The sequence below is a fragment of the Lithobates pipiens genome, unplaced genomic scaffold (assembly GCF_037356315.1).
Source record: "Lithobates pipiens isolate NorthernLeopardFrog02 unplaced genomic scaffold, aLitPip1_a1.2 Scaffold_18, whole genome shotgun sequence".
NCBI classification, from domain to species: Eukaryota; Metazoa; Chordata; class Amphibia; order Anura; family Ranidae; genus Lithobates; species Lithobates pipiens.
In genome coordinates, this window is record NW_027507758.1 from 441,389,179 (window position 1) to 441,407,090 (window position 17,912).

The 17,912-nt window shown below is 40.0% G+C and overlaps 1 protein-coding gene across 1 annotated transcript in view; it reads left to right on the top strand.

Moving 5' to 3' along the window:
* Positions 1-17,912, top strand: part of ARHGEF26 (Rho guanine nucleotide exchange factor 26) — a 219,390-nt gene that overhangs the window by 127,184 nt on the left and 74,294 nt on the right. Inside the window, exons 7-9 of the mRNA XM_077488153.1 lie at positions 7,306-7,458; positions 11,147-11,276; positions 13,733-13,807. Of these exons, the coding sequence (XP_077344279.1) occupies positions 7,306-7,458; positions 11,147-11,276; positions 13,733-13,807 (358 nt within the window). The remainder of the gene's footprint in view (positions 1-7,305; positions 7,459-11,146; positions 11,277-13,732; positions 13,808-17,912) is intronic.

The window sequence follows — 17,912 nt, forward strand, 5'->3', positions numbered from 1 at the left end:
GAGACTTGTATACTCAAGCAGGGCTCCTGTATTTCATGTAAAATTAGGGGCCAGTTCACATCTATAGTACCAACAAACGGCAATCACTCCAACCTATAACAAACTTGTGCACTGAGGAGCACATGGAAAGGTGACGCGTGTCAAACAACAAACCCACATTTCCATCTTGCACCAGCCAGCCTACAGCAAATCATATTGACCCTGTCTAACAGTTCACTTCACTGCACCCCAGTGTACTGCAGTCCTAACTCTCTAATTTTTGAGAGTCTTCACAGATGAGCACATATATATTATTGAATAGATTAAGGGTAGGTATTCCTGGAGGGCATCCACCCCTCCTTAAAGGTATTGGGGTGCGCTGGACAACCAGCAATAGCATAATGGCAGTTAAGGTATCCAGTGCATCCTCTCACCAATTCACCAGCAGTACTAACAAATGGCAACCACCCCAACGTATAACTAGCCTTTGCAGCAAGGAGAACATGGAAGGGTGACGCATGTCAAAAAACAACAAAGAAAAATTCCCAGCTCACTTACCAGCCAGGCTGCAACAAACCGAATTGTTGCAGTTTACATCTATGCAGCTGCAGTAACAGCCATTTCACCTCCATGGGTGTGTTAGCATTGAGGCATGCTGTTTTAAGGCAGCTTATTAATTTTGCATGAACCAACAGTACACCTCAATCCACAAAAAATGACAAAGCATCTAGTACAGGTACATAGGCTGCTAATAAATATGTGATGGTGTGCAGTGTTTGAGTTTTGGTAATGTGGGGTAAAACACATTTTACAATGCATTACCACAATGCATAAATGTGGAGCCTGACTTATACTGTGCATTTTTTTGCATGCATTTGTGCTTATGCTTACTAGATGTGTGTTATTGACTTGCATTTTCTGTGTAAAGTTTGGAAAAAGTAGCTATATGTGGCCTTGCAGCATTATTTTTACACGTCTCAGGGAAGGTTTAGAGCAGGGATGTCCAAACTTTTTTCAAAGAGGGCCAGATTTGATGAAGTAAACATGCGTGAGGGCCGACCATTTTGCCTGACATTCTTTGAATCGTGTGCGGTGAAGAGTCGAAGGATGAGCTTGGGCTTTTTATTTTGGATATACAGTATATATCTGTGTATAACACGCACAGGCGTATAACAAGCACCTTCACTTTAAGAGGGAAGTTTTAGGAAAAAAATTCAATTTTAAATAAGGAACCGTGAAGCAAAATAAGGGTTAGTGCCCATCAATGCAGCCTAATCTGTGCCCATCTGCAGCTTCACCATTGCCCTGAATGCAGCCTCTGAATGCAACCTCACCATTGCCACAAATGCAGCCTCTGAATACAGACTCACAATTGCAATGGATGCAGCCTCTGAATGCAGCCTCACCACTGACATCAGTGCAGCCTGATCCATGCTCATATGCAGTCTTGGAGGGCACAGGGAGGGGGTGGGAGGAGCGCCAACAGGTTACATAGTTACATAGGTGAGATTGAAAAAAGACACAAGTCCATCAAGTCCAACCTATGTGTGTGATTATATGTCAGTATTACATTGTATATTCCTCTATGTTACGGTCGTTCAGGTGCTTATCTAATAGTTTCTTGAAACTATCAATGCCCCTTGCTGAGGCCACCTCCTGTGGAAGGGAATTCCACATCCTTGCCGCTTTTACAGTAAAGAACCCTCTACGTAGTTTAAGGTTAAACCTCTTTTCTTCTAATTTTAATGAGTGGCCATGAGTCTTGTTAAACTCCCTTTTGCGAAAAAGTTTTATCCCTATTGTGGGGTCACCAGTATGGTATTTGTATAATGAAATCCTATCCCCTCTCAAGTGTCCCTTCTCCAGAGAGAATAAGTTCAGTGTTCGCAACCTTTCCTCATAACTAATATCCTCCAGACCCTTTATCAGCTTTGTTGCCCTTTTTTGTACTCACTCCATTTCCAGTACATCCTTCCTGAGGACTGGTGCCCAGAACTGGACAGCATACCCCAGCTGCGGGCAGAACAGAGTCTTGTAGAGCGGGAGAATTATCGTTTTATCTCTGGAGTTGATCCCCTTTTTAATGCATGCCAATATTCTATTTCCTTTGTTAGCAGCAGCTTGGCATTGCATGCCATTGCTGAGCCTATCATCTACTAGGACCCCCAGGTCCTTTTCCATCCTAGATTCCCCCAAAGGTTCTCCCCCCAGTGTATAGATTGTAGAGGTCGACCGATATGGGTTTTTCTCTGGCTGATGCCGATGCCGATATTTAGAAATCATGGCGGCCGATAGCCGATATATGATGCCGATTTTTTTTTGGGCCGATATGTTAGGCCGATTTTATTTTATTTATTTTTTTTTTTCCTTTTTTTTTTATTTTTAATCCCCCTTGATCTAACACACCTTTCCCTCTGGGGCGTTGTTCAGGCGCTTTTGGGCTAAAAATAGCGCCTGTAAAATGGCTCCCCTGCAGTCTGTGTGAAAGACAGAGTGCTTTCACACTGAGGCGATGCGCTGGCAGGATCTTAAAAAAAAAAGTCCTGCAAGCAGCACGTTTGGAGTGGTGTACACCGCTCCTCCACCACTCCTGCCCATTGATATGAATGGGCACCACTGCCGAAGCGCATGCAATGCGATTTGGCAGCAGTGCTTCATGGGCGCATTTAACCTCTTCCTTGGCCGCTAGCTGGGTTATATGTGCCCCACTAGCAGCCAAATAGCACCGCTAAAATGATGGTAAAGAGCCGCTAAAACTTGCGTTTTACCATCAACGCCTGCCCGCTCCAGTGTGAAAGCAGCCTTCATAAGTGATACAGAAAATTTCTTACACTTAAACATTTATTAAACAAAACAAACCTCCAATCAGTTTACTTGTATGTATGATTTAGATAAAAAAAAAAAAACCTATATATTAAATAAAAACAGGTAGTCAAAACTTTTGGACGAAAAAAAAAATGGGCTAACTTTACTGTTTTTATTTTATTTTTATTTTTTAAATAGTGTATTTTTTTCCTAAAAAAATGCATTTGAAAGACCTCTGTGCAAATGCCGTGTGACAAAATATTGCAACAACCGCTATTTTATTTCCTAGGATCTCTGCTAAAAAAATATATATCATTTTTGGGGGGTCTAAGTGATTTTCTGGCAGAAAATACAGGATTTTTACTTGTAAGCAACAAGTGTCAGAAAAGATTTAGTCTTTAAATGGTTAAACTGAGAACTTCTACACACAGAGATGATTTCATTCATTCAGAAGTGTAAACATTGTATCATTTAGTTCTTTTCTTGGCAGTCTGCCCAGAGAGGAGGAAAGTGTTGCTATGACGACTCAGCAACTCACACTGACTGAAATGACTTCTGTAATAGAAAAGTCCCGCTGTAGTTCTAAATCGGCTTTTTATCAGCTCAAATCGGCCGATGCCGATTATTTAAAAAACGGCAAATATCGGCCGATATATCGGCCGGCCGATATATCGGTCGACCTCTAATAGATTGCATTCCTATTTTTGCCACCCAAATGCATTCTTTTACATTTTTCTACATTGAATCTCATTTGCCATGTAGTTGCCCACCCCATTAATTTGTTCAGATCTTTTTGCAAGGTTTCCACATCCTGAGGAGAAGTTACTGCCCTGCTTAACTTAGTATCCTCCGCAAATACAGAGATTGAGCTGTTTACCCTATCCACCAGGTAGTTTATGAAGAAAATAAATAGGATTGGTCCCAGCAAACAACCCTGGGGGACCCCACTACCCACCCCTGACCATTCCGAGTACTCCCCATTTATCACCACCCTCTGAACTCTCCCTTGTAGCCAGATTTCAATCCATGTACTCACCCTATGGTCCATGCCAACGGACCTTATTTTGTACAGTAAACGTGTATGGGGAACTGTGTCAAATGCTTTTGAAAAATCCAGATACACCACGTCTATGGGCTTTCCTCTATAAAGCTGGCAACTCACCTCCTTATAGAAGGTTGGTAGATTGGTATGGCAAGAACGATTCTTCATGAATCCATGCTGATTACTGCTAATGATACCGTTCTCATTACTAAAATCTTGTATATAGTCCCTTATCATCCCCTCCAAGAGTTTACATACTATTGATGTTAGGCTAACTGGTCTGTAATTCCCAGGGATGTATTTTGGGCCCTTTTTAAATATTGGTGCTACATTGGCTTTTCTCCAATCAGCTGGTACCATTCCAGTCAGTAGACTGTCAGTAAAAATTAGGAACAATGGTCTGGCAATTACTTGACTGAGTTCGGGTGCAAGCCATCTGGTCCCGGTGATTTATTAATGTTACGTTTCCCAAGTCTAATTTTAATTCTGTCCTCTGTTAACCATGGAGGTGCTTCCTGTGATTTGTCTTGAGGATAAACACTGCAGTTTTGGTTACTGAAGCCCTCCGATTCCCTCGTGAAGACTGAGGAGAAGAATAAATTCAATACCTTCGCCGTCTCCACATCCTTTGTAACCAGATGTTCTTTCTCATTCTTTATGGGGCCAATATGGTCTGTCCTCCCTTTTTTACTATTTACATACTTAAAGAATTTCTTAGGATTTTTTTTTGCTCTCCTCCGCTATGTGTCTTTCATCTTCTATCTTAGCCATCCTTATTGCAACCTTACATTTCTTGTTGCATTCTTTATAAAGTCTGAATGCTGATGAGGATCCCTCAACCCTGTCTTTTTTTTTAAGGCATTTCCTTTGCTTTTATATGCATTTTTACATTGGAGTTAAGCCATCCAGGACTTTTGTTCGCTCTTTTAAATTTATTACCCAATAGGATGCATTGGCTAATGCCCTTATTTAATACGCTCTTAAAGCAAACATACATACAGGAGAATCTCCTGTTTACTCGGTGGCCTCTTTAATACAAAGTCCTGCCTCCTATGATAGACAGAACAGTTGTCCAATGCCAGCCCAGGAGATGGGACCTCCTATTACAGAGGCTGCCGAGTAAACACTAGATTCTCCTGTCCCTCCCCCTCCCTGTCCCCTCAGAGGAACTATAAATACAGTGTATATATCTTTTGTGGCAAAAAGGTCTTGTTTGACCTTATGGTAAAAGTTTAACATGTATATACATTCATTGTCATTTATTGCTATGGGTCTTTGCTACAAGTGCATAAAAAATTGTGAAGGTTTTTTTATTGTTTTTTTAATGAACTGTTTGGCCAGACACTATTTTATTTTAGCATTTTTGAGTTTTCCTGCAATAAAACATATATCATTTCTGGATTTGTTCTTTAGGTTTGTCTCAGGCACTGACTATCCATACTAGCATTATACCGATGCTAAGCATTTGCTTGTACTCGTGCAAATGCTCCAATACTAAATCCAATACCTTCAAGTCCGCAGACTAACCGCCGCCTAAGCCTGGGTTCACATATGTGTGGGGCTGGATTGCAGTATGATTTGTAAAAGAGTCCAGTGCGGTTTGGTTCAGTGGTTCTGCTGTGATTCAAGTGTGAATTGTTAAAGTGTATGACATTGGAACTGGGCTGGAATTCGTACCGGACTCTTTTTTTTTTTTTTTATCGAACTGCAGCCGGCCTGCAAGTATGTGAATTTGCTGAGTAAATAGAAGAAAAGGAGAGGCAGCCATGGTTCAATTTATTGCCCCTCTCAAAGTGTTGTGTGTAGTAACAACAGAAACTACCCAAATGACCCTGATCAAAAGTTTACATACCCCAGTTTTTAATATTGTGTATTGCCCCCTTTAACATCAATGACAGCTTGAAGTCTTTTGTGCTATTTATGGATGAGGCTCTTTATCTTCTCAGATGGTAAAGCTGCCCAATCCTCTTGGCTAAAAGCCTCCAGTTTCTGTACATTCTTGGGCTGTCTTGCATGAACTGCACATTTGAGATCTCCCCAGAATCGCTCAATGATATTGAGGTCAGGAGACTGAGATGGCCGCTCCGAAACCTTCACTTTATTCTGCTGTAGCCAATAATAGGTTGATTTGGCCTTCTGGTTTGGTTCATTGTCATGTTGTAATTTCCAAGTATGTCCCATGCGCAGCTTCCTGGCTGATGAAGGCAAATGTTCCTCCAGTATTTTATAACATACTGCATTCATCTTGCCATCAATTTTGACCAAATTTCCTGTGCCTTTGTAGCTCACACACCCCCAAAACATCAGCGATCCACCTCCGTGTTTCACAGTAGGAATGGTATACCTTTCATCATAGGCCTTGTTGACCCTGATCGTGTTTTATGGTTGTGGCCAAAAAGCTAAATTTTGGTCTCATCACTTCAATTATCTTTGTGCAAGAAGGTTTGAGGCTTGTCTCTGTGCCGTTTGGCCTTTTGTAAGTGGGATACTTTGTGGCATTTGCGTAGTAATGGCTTTCTTCTGGCGACTCGACCATGCAGCCCATCTTTCTTCATGTGCCTCATTATTGTGCATCTTGAAATGGCCACACCGCATGTTTTCAGAAAGTTCTATGTTTCACCTGAAGTTATTTGTGTTTTTTTCTTTGCATCCCGAACCATTTTCCCAGCAGTTGTGGCTGAAATTTTAGTTGGTCTACCTGACCATGGTTTGGTTTCAACAGAACCCCTCATTTTCCACTTCTTGCTTAGCTTTTGAACACTGCTGATTGGCATTCTCAATTCCTTGGATATCTTTTTATATCCCTTTCCTGTTTTATACAGTTCAACTATCTTTTCCTGCAGATCCTTTGACAATTCTTTTGCTTTCCCCATGACTCAGAATCCAGAAACGTCAGTGCAGCACTGGATGAAAGATGCAAGGGTCTGTCAGGATTCCAGAAACTCATTGACCTTTTATACACACACACTAATTACAAGCAAACAGATCACAGGTGAGGATGGCTAACTTTAAAAGCCATTTAAACCCCTTTTTGTCAACTTGTGTGCATGTTATCAGGCCAAAATCACCAGGGTATGTAAACTTTTGATCAGGGTAATATGGGTAATTTCTGTTGTCATTATGATTTTAAAAGAGTAAACACCATTGATAAGCCAAACACTATGAGTGAAAGAAATGTTATTGTGTTTTCATCCGTATTCTCTGAAAAATGGCTAAGAAATCATAAATTCTGCCAATGTATGTAAACTTATGAGCACTACTCTATGTAAAATTCATTCATGGGAGTTTACTCCCACTTTAAAGATATAGCTTGTCAGTGAGCAGTCAGGTTTTCTAAGGTTTCTTACTGTGTATGCCGTTAGTAAAACATAAAAACATAATATCAATGTGAAATGCATCTCTTGGGTCCAGGCTCTTCATCTTGGTGCATTGATATTTTGATTGCAATAACAATCTCACATCTCAACTGTGTTTTTCAGATTCTTTAAAGAACTGGAAGGGAGACATCAAAGAAACATTCTTATTGAAGATATCAGTGATATTGTGGAGAAACATGCAAAGTCTACCTTCGACCCCTATGTGAAATATTGCACTAATGAAGTCTACCAACAAAGGACGCTACAGAAATTAATGTATATTTTTTACTTTAATCTCCTTCTCTTGCACTCTGTGATTTTATTTTATTTTTTCTTCCCTTTACTTCTCTATTTTTTTTCTTGCTATGTCGCACCAAGAGGGTATAGTTTAAAAGGAAAAAGTGAATCTTGGCACAATCAAACCCAGTTTTGCCTACATTTACTATAAGGAGGGATAATTTGTGGGGTCAGATGCAGGAGTGAATTCTAGAATATAAAAATCAAGATTTTTAAAATAAACTCCTCGTTTGTAGCATGCCATATTCACAGAGTGGACATAGTTGATGGAGTGGGATGTAGCATAGTAGGTATTTATAGGAATTATTTGTAATTAATTGAATAATGAATTTGTCATTTTAAAATGACAAATGTTTCAAGTGTATTGATCATATTATAAATACAGGCAATGTTACTAAATCCTGAATCGTCATTAAAAATGGGCAGTCCAGATGTAGGATGGATGGAGATGTAAATCTTCCACTGGGTGTTGGATAGTGAAAAGAATCATTACCTGCTTTTTAAATATAGTCCATGGCAAGTAGTAGCATTTCAAGTATAGAGCTATAAACATTAAAGTAGTTGTAAACCCTTACATATACCCAGTGAAGTGAACAGCCTACGATACAAATCCCCCTACATAAGTTTTACATGTATATCTGCAGTCTTCCCTTTTCTAAGCTTTTTGAAAAGTGCAGATCATGTTAGAAATTGTTCCTTCCTCATTCAGCAGTGGATGTGGAGTCTGGGTATACACTATGTGAGAACTGACTGGAGGAAAGGCACAATCCCCTCCACATAGGCAGAGGAATGAAGGAACATGCAGAGCTGTAGTCTGAATAGACAAGCTCTCTGCTTATCTACCTCTGAGCTCCTTCCCTGACACAAATTTTCAGCTACTGTTCTCATGTGTTAGAGAACTTGTCAGAAATTACTCTGCTGATAACAAAGAAGCAGAACACCAGAGAGAAATGGCACTCAGAGCTTTGGAGAGAGATAAGTAAACACTACAGATATATGTGCTTAGGTCAGATTTCATGAATGGGGTTTACAACCATGTTATAGACTTATATATATGTTTTCTTTTTCTTGGAATGATATTTGCAATTTTGTCAGCAAGGGAAAGTAATATGCTTATTATTAGTTGACTGTGTTAAGAAAATCGGTGTGTTTCAGTATTTTCGTTTTCTTTGCAAAAGCTAGCTGGAGATGCTCACTGTTTCTGCTTTCTAGAAATGTAACAGATTTTGTTATTAATATTTAACATTCCTCAGTAATTTTTTTTTTTTTTTTCCCCACTGTGTGGTGTTGCCGCATTTGATGAGGCTTTCCACTTCAGGAAGGAAGTTGGAAAGTCTTTCTGCTTCTTCGTCTGGTGGCTTTCGACTGCAGGCGTGTTGGTTTTCTTCTGAAATTAACAAAGCCAGCAAGTTTGGGATGGTTGCCACCATCAGTGTTCAATTTGCTGAATGGCAAAGGTCCAAGAATGGACCACCTTGCCTCCAGCTGTCACTAAGTTACAGAAGTGGGCTTCACACCCATACAAACACAATTTTAAAGCTAAGCTTCATATTTTCATATTTTATATTTTGCATTATGCACATATACGATTTTAACCATCTTTTCTAGAAAAACAGTTGTAAGCACATAATTCCACTAGGCTTATTTAAAGGGAACCTGACACACAACCAAAGTGTAAAGCTATTTCAGGTCTGTAAGAGCAGGCACCAGTAATGTGCATAGCTTTTGTTCTTAGCAGAGCTTTTGTAGACCACAGGAGTCCCTGACCCCAAGTGCACTCAGAATGCAATATTCAGCTTGAAAACTTTCCTTGGTGTACACCGTGTAACGCGCATGCGTTGTTGATCAATACAGACACAGGCATTGAAGAAGTAAGGACTCCCAGAGCTTTGAGTCAGAGCTCAGGCTGTAAAAAAAAAAAAAAAAACTTTACAGATAACAGAAGCTATTTTAATGCTTCACATGCTCTTGTATTTCTGTTGTGTTTTGTTTTTATTGACAGATTAACCAAAGGTAATGGTTAGATCATTTGTAAAAACGTATCATAATTCCTCATTGCTCTTACCTAAAGTGGTCCTAAAATCAAAACGTTTTTTACCTTAATACATTCCCTGCATTAAAGTGATTGAAGGCCTCATGCAAACTGGATGTTATAAAAAAACGCCAGTGGAATAAGCTGTAGAAAGAGTTTTATAGTAGCGTTTTTCAGCTGTATCTTCTTTTAACAAATCTATATACTCCTAAAAAGGCGCATGGCTCACAAATGCCGAAAAAAGGAAGAATAGCTGTGTTTTTCAGCGTTTTTCAGGCTTTTATCGGAGTTTGTCTTAAAACCCACTAGTTATGGGGGTTTTTTTCCAGCCAGAAAACGCCTCTGCCCAAAAAAACTCTGATCACAGCCTATGTGTGTATTGACACATAGAATAACATGCTGGAGAGTTTACTGGCTGCAGAAAAAAAATGCCTGAGGCCAAAAACAGCAGCTGTGAAAACATCCAGTGTGCATGAGGCTTAAAGGTTTTATTTTTTTTAATAAACAAATGATACTTACCCGCTGGATTTGCACAGAGCAGCCCCAATCCTCTTCTTTTTGGAGCCCCCGCCACCAGTCCTCCCCACCCCTTCTACTACCCCCAATAGCAAGCCTCATGCATTGGGGGCACTTGAGCATGCTCGCTTCAAAGCCATGCTTCTGTGAATGGACATTATCCATTCACACACAAAGCACGGCTTGGCTCCGCACCTGCCCTCTCCTTGTTGGCTCACTGGCTGTAATTGTCAGGAGCCAATGGCTTCGCTTGCTGTGTGAGCCAATGATAAGAGAGAAACCCGAGAAAGGAGTTGCTCTCATGCAAATCGCTGGATTGAGCTGTAAGTGTAAGGGGGGCTGGGGGGAGCTGCACCCAGTTTTTTTTTTTTTTTACCTTAATGCATAGAACCTTCTGCCTTTTAGAACCTCTAAGATACTTTTTTTTTTTTTTTTAAACTTGCTGTGCTCCCCCACCTCCCTATATACTTACCGGAGTCCTAAATTGAGCCAGTGCTGTTAACAGCTGCATCTCTTCTCTTCCCCCTCCCTTTATTCACAGGGACTGAGGCAGGAGCCCAATGGCTCCTGCTGCTGTCACTCAAATGCTGTGAGGATGGGATGGAGCTGAGCCACTCTGTGCATGTGCTTGTGTGTGTGTGTATATAGACGCACACAGCCTGGCTTGAAAGCAATAGCAAGTGGCTTGATATGGGGACAGACATGGAAGAGGAGGAGCGGACAGAGCCAGCAGGGACCCCAAAAGAGGAGGTTTGGGGCCACAATGTGCAATACAATTAACACAGAGTAGGTAAGTATGAGGTGTTTATTATTGTATTTAAAAATAAAATCTTTTAGAACTGCTTTAAATAAAAGAAAATAAGTTAGCATACGTGTACTTGTACTTGTTCTTGGCAACGTACACATTTTTTATTTCATGGGCACAGTGGATATTTCCGGAGTCTGTACAGCTGTGATGATATAAGATCAATAATTTGTGTTAAAATTTACTTTAACATGAAATATTTTTATTTTTCTTGTTTATTTGTTTCAGACATATTACTTTCGTCTTATAAGGTTGTTCATATAAAATTCAAATTAGTAAAATGTAAACATATATGTTAATATTCTTTATTTTAGATCTACAAATGCATCTTTCAAGGATGCTCTGGTTAGAATTGAGTCTCAGGAAGAATGTAGGAATTTGCCAATGATTTCTTTCCTCATCCTCCCAATGCAGAGAGTCACTCGACTTCCACTTCTCATGGATGTAAGCTTTCCTTGACTGACCTTTTTTTTAATGTTTTTTTTTTTTCTAATGAATGACTAAGCTACTTCCTGAAGGCGGGTGGGGCTATTAGAAGTGACTCTGATTTAATAAGCAGGTTGTAGAGAATCTGCAATATTCAAGAATAATGTTGCGTTCTTTTTTTTTTTTCACAATTTCGGGACCTTGTTTGCCTTGAAGCAAAACCAGATTCACATTACACCTCTTTACTTGTACACGTTGCTCACCATACAGTTACATAACTTGTTCTCAGGTGTAGAGAGCTGAAGTTTCAGAATTTAGTGTGCCATCCAACAGTATGAAAAATATCCAGCACACGAGATCTCAATCCCCAGGGACTGTTTATTCATCCTGAGAGCAGGGGCAGTAGAGGGGTTTAGTAGTTAGCATTTCTACCTTGCAGCAGTCCTTAATTTATATCCCCAAACAGGGCACTATTTTCCCATGGACACTAAGTTTGCATGTTCTTTCTGTGCTTGTGTGGGCTTAGGCCTCTTTCACATGGACTGTCCGTTTTAGGTCCGCCTGTCAATTTTTTAGGCGGACCTGAACCGACCTTCCGAAGACATCTATGGAGCGTCGGATGTCAGCGGTGAAATCCGACCCGCTCCGATCCCAAAAACCGTGATGGGGAAAAAAACTACTTTTCCATCCGTCATCGGATCGGGTGACGACTGACTCTACGGTCGGTCTTCATCCGATCCCCCATAGGGGAGAGGGGCGCTCAGACAGGTCGGTCCCTGCACAGTGTGCAGAGACAGACCTGTCATCTTCCTGCTCAGCGGGGATTGACGAAGCGATCCCCTCGCTGAGCAGAGCGGGCTCCATACACATACACGCCCATGTGAAGGAGCCCTACTCTGATTTCATCCCACACTCCAAAGACAGAAAGGTAGATTAATTGGCTCCGGTCTAAATTTGCACTAGTGTGTATATGCATATATGTCTGTATGCAGTTCAGATAGCGACCTTAGATTGAAAACCCTTGAAAGCATAGACTGATGTGAATGAATAGTGTGTAAATCTCTGTATAAAATGTCTGTGCTATATAAATGCCTGTAATGCTGCGCACACACGACCGGACTTTTCAACGGACTTGGTCTGGCGGACTGAATCCAACAGACAATTCGATTGTGTGTGGGCTCCAGCGGAATTTTTATTCCCCAAAGTCTGGCACACCTAGAAATAAAACCTGCTTCAATCTGTCCGCCGGACTCTGCTTTCTAGCAGACAATCTGGTCGTCTGTGTGCTAGTCCGACGGATTAAAACCGACGCTAGGGCAGCTATTGGCTACTGACTATGAACTTCCTTATTCTACATCATCACGTTTGAATCCGTTGGACTTTTGGAGTGATCGTGTGTGGCCTAGTCCGTTCGTTTGAAAGTCTGGCAGACCTCAGCTGCAAAGTCCGTTGGATTGTCCGCCGTACCAAGTCCGTCCAAGTCCGGTCGTGTGTACGCGGCATAAGGCCCACTACAGCTTAAAAGCGCTAAAAAGGCTGCTGCAAAAAACGCTGAGCTGAAAAACTCATTCTACATCTTTCTCCAGCTGACACTACTAGCTTTTTTTTTTTTTTTTATATATATAACGTCCTGTGTGCATGAGGCCTAATAGATAAATAATGCTGATTTGTTAGGTGTGCAAAAGCACAATTTAAGATTCAGGAACATAAATGTATGTACTTTTTTATTTGTGTGTTTCTATACCAGTAGTATATTTTGTCGCCTATATAGGGTAGAATATTTTGAAAGTTATATGATGACAAATGCCATCCTCAATACCTTGAACATGTCCGAGATTTACAAAGTTTGATGCAACGTGTATAACTGGCCAAAGGCTTGTCCACTTATAGGCTGCTTTTTAAACAGGTCCTTATCCCTACATGATGATGAAACTTCTTCAGTCTCTTAAGTATCCATTTACAGTCTGGTCCTCAGTCTCATCCAAATGTCTGAAGAACTTTTTCACTTGCATACTAGTGAGATTCTTGTGTTTTTAGAAGCTAAAAAGTGGTTATTGTTTGCAGATACTGAAGGAATTTGTTTGAGTTCTTGTTAATTCATCTTTCACCTAATGTCTTCAAACTAACCACAAGCACTTGCACTCCCAAGCACTGCCTGCACCTTCTTCTGTGAGCTGTCAGCAAGAGTGAATCAGAACCTTACCTCCCATGTAGGACTGTATGATTGGGTGGGGATTGCTAAAATAGCACAAGCCGCTGGCTGATAACTAAATTATAGCTAGTTTTACATGCTTTTTGGGTAAGTGTAAGTGTGTAAATTCTTGATATTTTTCCAACTTAGACATTTTGTGGTGACTTTATTATAGACAAAGTCTATAATTAATGTAAGCTTTATAGTAAATCAATATAAATGTTGTCTTTTACTTTAGATATTTTTCATGCCCAGGTCTAACTGGATTTTATGTTTAACACAGACAATCTGTCAGAAAACACCTAAGGATTCTTCAAGATATGAGATCTGCAAAAAAGCCTTAAAAGAAGTTAGCAAGGTCAGTGTAATACATATTTTTTTCTGTTCCATAGAGAAATATAGACAGTGTTTCATGTATTTCTACTAGTTTCTAACAATTAGGCTCCATGCACACAAGATGTTCAAAAAAAGTATTTCTGGACGTCGGATTGCTGGTAGGAAAACGATGTCTTAAAAAAATGTGTTTTTTGTAAACCCGTTTATACGTGTTTTTGGGAATTTTTTTAAATGACACCAAGCTTACATTGAACGCGCCAATGTAAAAACCACTGATAAAAGCACCTTTTATGAGTGTTTATGCGTGGTCGTGCACGTTTTTCAGCGTTCTGCATTTTTTGTGATCAGAAGAACTGCTCTTGAATGCAATTTTTAGGTCGTTCAGACAACAGCCCATAAACTCCCCTGCTGATAAACTTTAAAACATATCCATGTGTGCATTGACACATAGGATAGCATAGAGGAGAGTTTAAGAGCCGTTAAAAAAAATGCCCAAAAAAGTCAGTTTATCAGCTTCAGTGTGCATGAGGCCTTAGAAAGTAATCAACTTTAGTTGCTTGATATGACCCCTTTCACACGGGTGCGCTTTGCAGGCGCTACAGCACTAAAAATAGTGCCTGCAAAGCTCCCTGAAATAGCCGCTGCTGTCTCTCCAATGTGAAAGCCCGGGGGCTTTCACACTGGAGTGATGCACTGGCAAGACACCAAAAAAAGTCTTGCTAGCAGCATCTTTGGAGCGGTGTATATACACTGCTTCTAAACCACTCCTGCCTTTTGAAATTAATGGGGCAGCACGGCTATACCGCCAGCATAGCACTGCTGCAGTGGCACTTTGTGGGCGGTTTTAACCCAATTTTGGCTGCCCGCTAGCGGCCGAATAGCCCTGCTAAAATTACAGTAAAGCGGCACTAAATATAGCGCCACTTTACCGCCGGCTCCCGCACCGCCCCAGAGTGAAACCAGCCTATCTGTAAAGTTTTCAGCTTGGCAAGTTGCCATTCCAGGGAAAGACAATTGACTCAGTTTGAATATGATCAGCAGAAGTCAACAGCTGTTTTTATTAACTGCATAGGTGACCATGCATTTTCATGATACCAGAAGACATAACGTTTACCTAAAGTCAACACTTTAGGTAAACTAACCTCCCAAGGGGCCAGCCTAGCCCGTTGCGAAGGCACAGTTATGTAAGTGGGTGGATATACAAGGTTATTTGAACAAGTATTTCTTTCTTTATCCCCCCAAAAAAAGAAGTTTTGGCCTTAGATATATTTTATCAAAAAAAAAAAAAAAGCAAATGCAGAAAACAATTACATGGCCATAAACTGGTAGGAACTAGAGAAATCAGATTTCAACACGAGATCCACGTTGACCTGATAAAAGCAAATTTCTGGAACACTGGATCAAGCTTAACCTTTACTCTTTGTAGTATGTACATTTATGTGTGATAAATAGAGCTTTAAATTGAAAAAGCAACGTTTATGCTCCCTTAATTTGAAGTGTAATCTGAACGTAATGGATGATTACCTTGACTATTTGCATGTGTTGCAATCCAGAAATATATAGCTTGTTTAAAACTTGCATACCTAAGCATCATTCTGTTATTTCACACTGTTATAGTCCAACAGCATACTACGGTACTTTAATGTGAAAAGGGGTCTCTTATATGAACAGAAAAACATATGGCTAAGACAGTGTATAAATATGCCTCTGGGAACTTCCATTTTAGGATGAACTTGAAAGCTTTCCATAACTGATGTAATTATCTGGGAATCAACAGAACGTAGAATGTCTCAATTGTTTCTTAGAGATTTAAAGAACTATTATGTTGTTATGATAATGTGAATATTTAAGCTATAGCTCATTTTAGTTTTTTTAAGGTGAGGGGTTTTATTAATAAATAATGCTGAACATTTTTGATAGCCTGTCTTAAGCCCCTTTCACACATGCGGACCGTTTGTAAGTTTTTTTGTTTGTTTTTTCCCATCCCTTGATGAATGTAAAATGGACATCAGTGCAGCTCTATTGAAAATGGTTGTAAACAGATGATCATCCATTTACATCCGTTTTCGTACGCCTCTGTTAACTTTCATTTTTTGGAATGGATCAAAGCCCTATTTTTTTTTTCCGGTAAAAAAAAAAAACGGAACTGCTGAAAAACTAATGTAAACAGATACATTGTTAATTTTTCTGTTTTTACATTGGAAGTGGATGTAAAAAAAACTTATGAAAACCTGATGTTAAACTGATGTAAGCTTAATTTGTTTTTTCTTGGGGAAAAAACATGACTAAACTGATGAAACTAACGGTCTGCATGTGTGAAAGGGGCCTAAAGTTGAACTAAGGGCAAAAACTTTTTTTTCTTTTTGGAGAGAGTAAGAGAGGGTTAAAACGACCGGTAACCAGAACTAGTGTCCCTGTTGGAAGATTTCCCCTCTATTAGGCCCCTTTCACACGGGGCAGATCAGTAATGATCCGCCCCGCGATGATCCGCTCGCTCAGCGGGGATCACTCAGTTGTCCCCGCTGAGCCGGCGGCGGACAGGGCGGTCTCCGCACACTGTGCAGGGACCGCCCTGTCAGCTCTCCGTTCTCCTCTACGGGGATCGGATGAGCACGGACCGTCTGTCCGTGTTCATCAGATCCGCTCTGCAAACGGATAGAAAAATAGGATTTTCCTCCGTTTGCAGAATCGGACTGTTGCGGAGGCGGACAATAGCGGGTGTCTGCGGATGTTCATCTGCAGACACCCGCTGTCCCATAGGGATGCATGTATGTCCATATTTCATCCACAAACGGATGGATGAATTACGGACATACTGTCCGCATGTGTGAAAGGGGCCTTGCTGTTTTGGGGACAACCCATAATTTGGGATTTTCTTTTACTTTTGATGATACCCATAAATATAACAAACCGAGAGTGTGAGTCTCCCTAACAGGTGCGCAGGCGGGAATAAAAATCAGGCTTGTCCTTTTTTAAATTTTTTTTTTTATTTAATTGTACATTTCTTACCATAACCTAGCAAAGAACAACCTTAAAATAAAATCTCTTGCTTCTGACAATCGCAGAGATACCACATGTATTTGTTGTTTGTACCTGTAGTAGGGCCCAGAAATATTAATGTGCATTTTGCTTTTTTTATCCTACCATTGACACTGATAAAAAAAAAAAAGTTATTTTTAAATCCTGCCTAAAATTCACTGTACCTGACCCTTGACCCAAACTTTTGATTTGGCAATGACCTTCGACTCTAACCCAGACACTGACCTAAATTAAAATCTGATATAGCTATTTTATCTTTTTTTTTATTATTTAAAACTTTTTGTTTACAATTTCTTATCTAGCTGTGAATATAATATATAATTTTCTCTGTTTAGATGAGTGAATGATAAGTGTGATAGCCAATCAGAGGCTAAAAGAGAGCAGAGATCAGATCAGTGAACAGCTGCTACAGGGGAGGGAGCACTGACAACTGGGCCATGGACGCTTATGCGTGACACCACTATTCAATTTTTTTTTTTTTTTTTACATATTTCTGAAATTTGTAGCAAATTACAAAATATTCCATGTACTCAACATGCCTCTCAGCAAATAGCTTGAAGTGTCTACTTTAAAAAATGGGGGGGGGGGGGGGGGTTGTGCTATCTTTACATTTCATGGCCTCCAAAACTGTGATAGGTATTGAGGAAGTGAAATCACCATTTTACGGGGTATCCCCGTACTCAAGAGAAGCAGCATAATTATTTTGGGGTGTAATTTCACATATGCTCATAGCATGTTTGAGCAATATATCATTTAGTGACAACTTTGTTAAAAAAATAAAAAGTTTGTAATATTCCGAAACTTGTGGCAAAATATTAAATATTCCACTGACTCAACATGCCTATCAGCAAATAGCTTGGGGTGTGTACTTTGGGGTGTCTATTTTATGCACAACATTAGATGCTTATGTCACACATCACCCACTCTTCTAACCACTTGAAGACAAAGCCCTTTCTGACACTTTTTGTTTTTCATAAAAAAAATTGTTTTTGCAAGAAATTTACTTTGAACCCCCAAACATTATATATTTTTGTTAAAGCAAAGGCCCTAAAGATTAAAATGATGGGTGTTGCAATTATTTTTTTCAC